The sequence below is a fragment of the Miscanthus floridulus genome, chromosome 13 (genome assembly GCF_019320115.1).
Source record: "Miscanthus floridulus cultivar M001 chromosome 13, ASM1932011v1, whole genome shotgun sequence".
Taxonomy (NCBI): domain Eukaryota; kingdom Viridiplantae; phylum Streptophyta; class Magnoliopsida; order Poales; family Poaceae; genus Miscanthus; species Miscanthus floridulus.
In genome coordinates this window covers 21,887,159-21,894,712 of record NC_089592.1, presented here as the reverse complement: position 1 = coordinate 21,894,712, position 7,554 = coordinate 21,887,159, and the positions used below count along the sequence as shown (strand labels likewise).

General features: G+C 45.0%; 1 protein-coding gene, 1 non-coding gene and 1 pseudogene across 2 annotated transcripts; 2 read left to right on the top strand and 1 right to left on the bottom strand.

The window, feature by feature from the left end:
• The first annotated feature begins 260 nt into the window (after window positions 1-260).
• LOC136501434 (mRNA cap guanine-N7 methyltransferase 1-like) lies at window positions 261-3,920 on the top strand (annotated as a pseudogene).
• A 616-nt stretch (window positions 3,921-4,536) lies between these two features.
• On the top strand, window positions 4,537-4,756 carry LOC136502429 (small nucleolar RNA U3). The gene has a single exon (XR_010770569.1). It is a non-coding gene; the product is annotated as a small nucleolar RNA U3 (small nucleolar RNA).
• Window positions 4,757-4,929: 173 nt separating this feature from the next.
• LOC136500754 (uncharacterized) lies at window positions 4,930-7,258 on the bottom strand. The gene is made up of 4 exons (XM_066496184.1): window positions 6,822-7,258; window positions 6,069-6,213; window positions 5,529-5,622; window positions 4,930-5,430 (listed from the first exon to the last, which is right to left on the bottom strand). Exons 1-4 carry the CDS (start codon window positions 7,193-7,195, stop codon window positions 5,105-5,107), a joined length of 939 nt encoding a protein of 312 aa, XP_066352281.1. The 5' UTR covers window positions 7,196-7,258; the 3' UTR covers window positions 4,930-5,104.
• Window positions 7,259-7,554: the final 296 nt, after the last annotated feature.

The following is a 7,554-nucleotide window of genomic DNA, read 5'->3' as shown; positions in this document are numbered from 1 at the left end:
AGATTATTATTCCATTTGACTGTAAGGCAGCCTTGTCTCAACCCATCCATATAGTAGTTAGCGCTTCACACAGTTAATACATGACCTACTGGTCGCTCTCACAGTGTTTTTTAATTTTTATAAGCTTACCAGCAGCTTCTTCTCTCTTCTTTCTACTCTCCTCTACCTTAATATTTAGCCAGCTTGCTACATGTTATTATACTTGAACAAATGCTCTATTACGTTCGGACCAAATATAGCCCGGAGCATTTGGACTTCAGGCGGCTGGCTTTGCCATATTCGGCCGGACCATAGTTCATCCCCGTACCATACCGAGCAGCCCGTGCGCCGCCGTTCACCGGTCGTCACCGCTCAGGCACTCATCACAGATCTTACTCGTGACGCCACCGACCCACCCAAAGCCTGGCGCCTGGCCTGACGTACCCAAACCCAATTGAATCGAACTCGGTCGAATCGGAAGTTCGCAGAGTACGGCTCTGCTCAATTCGAGCCACCGGGGAAAAGCTCGTCGTCGTCGTCGGCGGCGGCATGAGCAAGCGGCCCCGTGTCGATCCCTCCTCCCTCGCCTCCGCGCCCAAGCGCCAGTATGGCGCAGGTACTCCTCCCGTCGCCTCGTCCCCCTTCCCCCCCGCCCCCCCACCAGTCGCCCCTGCCGGCGTCGTGGGCGAGGTGAGGCGGAATACCGCGCGGTCCGGTGGGGCGGCGGCTAACTAGAGGTTGGGGCTTTGGGTGGCAGGCGGCGGGTACGGCGGGCAGCAGGAGCAGGGGTACTCGGAGGAGCGGAGCAGCGCGCGGCGGGTGGCGGACCACTACAGCGCGCGGTCCAACCAGACGCTCCAGGAGCGCGAGAGCAGCCCCATCATCCACCTCAAGAAGCTCAACAACTGGGTGGGTCTCAGACTCTTAGTTGTCAGTTCAATTTAACCGCCCTACCACACTCCATCCCTAGATTCCTTGATGAAATGATGAACCCCTGATGGTTGTATTGCATCCTACCATTACCATGCTAGCCGAGTAACCGTCGTTCAATCTGTGTGCGTCGGCAGATAAAGAGTGTTCTGATCCAGCTGTATGCACGCCCGGGCCACTGCGTGCTTGATCTTGCTTGCGGGAAGGTAAGTGGCCAGCTGCGGTTACTGTATGTATAGTAGTAGTCAGTAGAAATAGCTCTGGTTCTCGTGCTTGAAGTTGATGTTAACCATTGACCTATGCTGCTCTGTTTTGTAACGCAGGGAGGTGATTTGATAAAGTGGGATAAAGCCAAGGTTGGCTACTACGTGGGAGTTGATATTGCTGAAGGCTCGGCTAGTTTCTTATCACACAAAACATTTATTCTGTGTTTACAAGTAAACCAGCTGGAGTTGTTGTGTATTACCTGTATATTCAGCTAACCCATTTTTGAGTTGCTATCCTTGATACCTGATGGAATCTCAAGATTTGATGGCCCTCTGAACATTGATTTTTTTTCCTTGGTGCTCTTGTGTGTTTATGTTTCATGCCTCTTAGAGGTCTCAAATTACAAATCAACAGACTCAACACTTTCTGTTGTAATCTCATCTTATGTGTGACATATTTTGATGTATCTGCATCACTTTGGAGCATGGGCATATAATGGCCTTACACTTTCAGATAAAAGATTGCATGACCCGCTACAATGGTGACACAGATCAACAACGAAGGAAGAAGTTTAGTTTCCCTGCACGACTTCTTTGCACTGATTGTTACGAGGTAAAAGAGAGGAAAATGCTAGTTGGTTACCCATGACTAACTTGATAGTTTGCTTTTCTGCACATGCAAACCCACTAATAGACTGAACATGTTACCAGGCATTTAACCACAGGCTGTTTAAAACAGCTGATCATATTTTGTAATTATGTCAAATTATATGCAAGCATGCGCTCTTGCATAGAACACTTTTTATACCTTTTTATTTACTGAAAATGTGATACAGCCTTTTGCTTTCACATTGTTAGGCAGAATATAGTGTACCTCGTAGTTTCGTTGCCTGTGATTTTCTTCTTATGCTTCTTAAGTTTACAGAGATTGAAGTACAAACATACCAATTTCTTTTCTTTTGTTTCTTCCATAGGCTCGTTTGGATGAGTATTTATGTGAGGATGCTCCTTTTGACATATGTAGCTGTCAGGTGAGGCATCTCGTTTTCTACTTTTAGCCATTGATTTTACATTTCTCCATTTATTGTGTGGGTTCAACTTTATTCTTTCCTAATTGTCAGTGCACCTTTTTGTTTATTGAAGCTTCTCTAATTCTACATGGCCGTGAATGCGACAGCTACCATGCAAATATTTTTCCATAAGAAGATGGTTCAGCATTTAGTATCATCGTTTTGCACAATAAATGAAATGTTACTAATTTACTATTATGACTAAAATGTTCTTCTAATTGCTCATTCATTGTCAAATCTTCTAAAACTTATAAGTTATAGCTGACTAATTGAGTAAGATTATAAAGAGCTTTCCTATTGTCGGAACAAGGAATTCTCTTCAATCGTGCAAACTCTATTTTGAATGACTCCCGCTCTACAATTTCAGTTTGGTTTACATTATTCGTGGTCAACTGAAGCACGTGCTAGACTAGCCTTGGCAAATGTGTGCATTGCTTTGTCCTGGAGGCATTTTTATCGGGACGATGCCTGATGCGAATGTCATTATCAAAAAGCTTCGAGAATGTATGTCTGAAAGTGACTATCTGGATCTTATGTTGGCTAACTTTGTCACCACCTTGCTCTTGCTGTAACCTGTGTGATAGTATAAAACTCTTTTACCATGCTCAGTGGAAGGTTTGGAATTTGGGAACAGTGTTTACTGGATTAGCTTTGGTGAAGAGTATGCTGAAAAGGTAAATTCTGCTCCATTATTTTATGACATCTTCCTTATTTTTGTTAGTTACTGATTCAATCGTTTTGATTCGATGATGCCGTAGAAATTCCCTGCATCCAGACCTTTTGGTATCAAGTACAAGTTTCACTTTTTCCTTAATTTATGCATTATATTCCTTTTAGTTTAATATGCTTCAAAAGGGTAATTAATCTTGGCACTAGTTTCTCTTCATTTCTTGAACTTAAATATTGACAGTCAAGTTTGAGTACGTATTTGTAGTTCCTTCTGTGTTGATAAATTAAAATGAAGTGCTGTGATAAATTTCTTCTGCAACTTGCAGGATGCTGTTGACTGCCCAGAATGGGTCGTTCCATTCCATCTCTTCAAGTTACTCGCAGAGGAGGTATTGAGTTGTTCTCTTCCTTCGACAGTGACCAAGTGCTGCCTTTGCCTCAACATACAGATGTTACTAGTTACTACACATTGTTTTTTATGCCTTGCAGTATGATCTTGAGCTGGTTTTGATGAAGAACTTCCACGAATTTGTGCATGAGTATTTGCAAAAGGCAGAGTTTACTGAACTGATATGGAGGCTGGGTGCCCTTGGTGATGGAAGTCAGGACCAAAGTAATTTCGCACCAAATCTTGGAGATTGGCTACCCTCGAATGCTGTCAGTTTTTCCCCATCTTATAACAGTAAAACGTAAATTGCAGGCACACTGTCACAAGACGAGTGGGAGGTTTCCTATCTGTATCTTGCCTTTGTCCTTCGGAAGGTACCGTGCAATTCACAATTTCCTGTTCTGTTAACATTTAGATAGACGGTTTGGTAACACTTTTCTCCTTTTGTAGCCAGGGCAACCGTCTACCCAGCGGAGAGCAGACAACGCAAACAGAGGGAAGATGTTCCTCACCGAGGGTGAGTTTCTCGGGATATAAGCAGAAGTCTACCCTTATAGAGCTTGCTAACAGCTTGCGATTATATGCTCCACATAGCGTGAAAGAAAATTGTAAACGGCAGATGCTCATGCTGATGCTGATTTGTTGTGAGAGAAAAACATTGTTATTTTGCTGAAAAGGTACGGCTGATAAGTTCAAGCGAACAGGGCTATTTAGTGTCTCACTGCTCACCAGCTATTTATTTCTCCAATCTGTATCTGTTGTGTAACTTTACAAAATTAAATGTACCAACAAAGGGACCCGTAATGCAATTTTGGAGGAATGAATGAACAATAGATGGAGCGGTTGCTCGTCAGCTTCAAAGATACACTCACAAAATATACTTCTTTTTAGGGAATTCACAAAATATGCTTGTGCGCATACATTTTATTATTTCTTTTATTTAGTCGAAGTTTCGTAGCTGGGTTATGAACGCCCCATATGTTTTGTTTTGGAGTTTGGACGCAACTGTAATGTGGTTGATGACGCCATTAAGAATCCAAGTGTTCAGGGGAATTGTCAACTCCGGCTGAGGCAACTGCAGAAACGAATGGTCACTGGTCAGCTGCATTCCAAATGGGCTAATGGGCCTGTTCTCCCTGTACCTGAATCACTGGGCCGTGGCCACATCCTCCAGCAAGAGAGAGGTGATCAGCTGGTTAGCTGAGTGTGAGCGCTTGCGCTGAGCTTTAGTACCACCTCGGTTATCTTCGAAGAGCAAGCACAACATATAAGCTCGGTCCTGGGACCATGTAGCACGACCTTACTTGAACAGGATCTGTTCTATAGGCTCGTACCGCTGCGTCCTTTACCAAAAAGGAGGCAAGCACTTAAGTCTGGTTGATGATCCAAGACCCTCTGGGCCAGAGCGTGATTAACGGCCAGGATGCTCCGTCAGGTGTCATCTGACGGCTGTAGAGGATCGTTCCTGCTAGGCCTGGCCTGGTTAGGGTGGCTCAGAGGTTGTCTGACAGACTATTTTTTGCATTTTGTTCAATTTTTTTTGCCCATTCAGCATACGCGTGGCAAGATGTTCAGTTCAGGTTTCAGCAAACAAACGACGACCTTTATCATGTTATTATACTATACAATTTGCAATTGTAATAATCAAACACAACATTTGGCTCTTATGGTGTCTGCACATCAGAGGTTAAGAAACCAAGATACACACAAAATATTATAGCATAGATTGTCTTTTATTGTACTATTTTCCAAGGACAAGGACACAAGCTGTACATTACATTCGGAGTTCTTGACCATACGATAAATGAGTAATTTTCGACAGATTTAAAGCACCATGAGTCCCAGAAGGTACTCATGAGCTATCATCCCCTCTTGAACAGAACGACTAGGATGACCCCTATGGCCAGAGCCATGAAGGATCCGCCGACAGCCATCTCTGTTGCAGAAAGGCCCTTCTCAGCTGAAGGGCCTGTTCCATCCTGGGCCTTGGCTGAGTCGAACAAGTCCTTGAAAAAGTCGGTTATATTATAGACCACATCCATCACTCTCTTCTTCGCATTATCCACAAAATCAGAGAAAGGTGAGCCAGTGGGGAGTTCGCTGTTGGATGCATTTTCAGAGGTGGCGTCTTCAAACTTCCCCGGCGACTCTACTGTGGCGGCTTCTTCAGGGAATGTCTCAACTAGAGCTGTCATAGCAGAGGACAACAACAATGGTCATACAGGTTGGTAGAAATGATGAAGGTGATACATGTAACTTTGGCTAAAGATTTACTGAGGTACATACTTGTCTGGTGATTCTTGTAAAATTCCATAACCTTCTTATTCTTCAATACTGCATCCCAGACATTTCTATCTGATGCAAGGGACGCTACAACACTCTGGAGATCAAGAGTCAAAACAAACAGTTTAAGTGAGAAACATAACAGATGATATCAGAACAAATTAATCTAAGTGATCAATTGTGGTACGGCTACATGATCAACTAATATAAACTAGTATGTGATACAGAGCTATCCTACATATTTAAACTGTGTAACTGAAAAGCAAAGACTGCCCACAGAACTCACTATTGCAGACCAGACAGGAGCAACAAACAAACATATGTCAAAGGGTTTCTTCTAAGTTTATAATTATAGCAGATAGAGTAAGACATCAAATCATCAGCAACGCAATACATTATTAGCCTAACAAAATTCAACAAACTAGGTAGCATTGTATGAAGGTCGACGTATGTGACAAACAATTCGTGGCATCTATAGGGTGACGAATAATTGATTTCCCCAAATGAGTAGTGCAGTATGTTTACAGGGGCCATTGCACAAACCTGAGCCTCCGGGCTCGATTTCAGCAATGTAAAAGCTTGGACCACATGTCCAGGCATAGAAGGAATTATGGCATCGGTTGCCTGCTTATTAAACTCTTTATCCTGTTCCTTAACAACCTCCATTGGAGACTCATTGAAATAAGCCCTGTAACAAATTATTCTGTGAGGATAGGGTGAATATACATGAACCAAATGTGAAGCAAGTATTTCCTGTGCAGATGCAACAGATTGTAATGGCATCAAAGTGTTGTTGAGGGCATCAATAGACATGTATGAAAAGGTACAGGTGCCACAGAGCATCACACTTTCATACTTGAGTATGTATAGATGCACATGGATGAAACATGTATACGACAACTAAGTGGGTAGGAAGCTTTCTTCGATGAACATGTACATAGGCTGCATCAACTAGACAATGTGAGTGAACTGAATAGCAAGCATCGGATTCTCCTTTCCAATAAATCTATTGCTTTGTTAGGCCTAGGGTTCTTATCACCAATTGGGGAATCGAATCCCATCGCCTAATATATAACCCTAAAAAAACCTAATCAGATATTCAGATGCTTCCTAAATCCCGTCAAAAAGAATTATTTCAGCCAAACATGTCAGGATGAACAGATCGTAAAGAAAAGTTCCAGCAATCCAGCTAACGAAAACCATAATCACAACCAATTAGTCAACTACAAAAATCTTTCCTTTCCATCCAATTCGACGAATCGACAGAGGGGAAGTGCGAAAGACGGGATCTTTCACCTCTCTATGGCGTCCCTGAGCTCGGTCGTGGCCTCCTCGGCCTCCTCCCTCGACGGCGGCGCGAAGACCAGCCTGGGCTTCGCGGCCGCCGCCGTGGCCTCCCTCTCCGCCACCACCGCCGCCGCGGCGTCGTCCCTCCAGTCCGCGAACTCCCAGTCGTCCAGCTCCCAGGAAGCCGCCCACTGCGCCGCGGCGGGGGGCACCTCGCCACCGGAGGCGGAGACGAGCGGCGCCGCCTCGGAACCCGCGGCCGCGGGGGCCGTGGCGAAGGCCGGCGCGGCGTGGCGGAACCGCCCGCCCTTCGCCGCCGCCGCCGCCGCGGCGCCCCCGGCGATGCCGACCTTCGCGGCGGTGCGCATGAGTCCTCCCTCCATGGTGATGGCGACCTCGCGTTCCCTCTCGGTGGCGTCGTGTCCCCCCCTAGCTTCTCGACTTCTCGGTCCTACGGAGTATATGTGTGGGGGAAACTGCAGAAGAAACCTTGAAGTTGACTGGTAACGTAGATAAGATCTTTTGCTGCAATAAGGAACGCTTAGAAGGGTAGAACTGTGATTGTAAATCTAGATAGGGTGTTTTATGGAAAATATTGGAGGAGAGATGCCGTCCCGGCGTCCCGTGTGAATTGAATTTGGCACGCCGGCGATGGGATTTTTTTTTTTGGAAGCAGATAAGGGCGAAGTTGACTTCGACGCTAAGACCTTGTTCGAATAAAGTTTTTGAGTCTCGCATCGAT

Coding starts and splice junctions, on each gene's coding strand:
- LOC136500754 (XM_066496184.1), bottom strand. CDS start 7,195: ATGGAGGGAGGACTCATGCGCACCGCCGCGAAGGTCGGCATCGCCGGG. Junction 6,214..6,821: donor CTCAGGGACGCCATAGAGAG/GTGAAAGATCCC, acceptor AATTTGTTACAG/GGCTTATTTCAATGAGTCTC. Junction 5,431..5,528: donor TTACAAGAATCACCAGACAA/GTATGTACCTCA, acceptor CTGCTATGACAG/CTCTAGTTGAGACATTCCCT.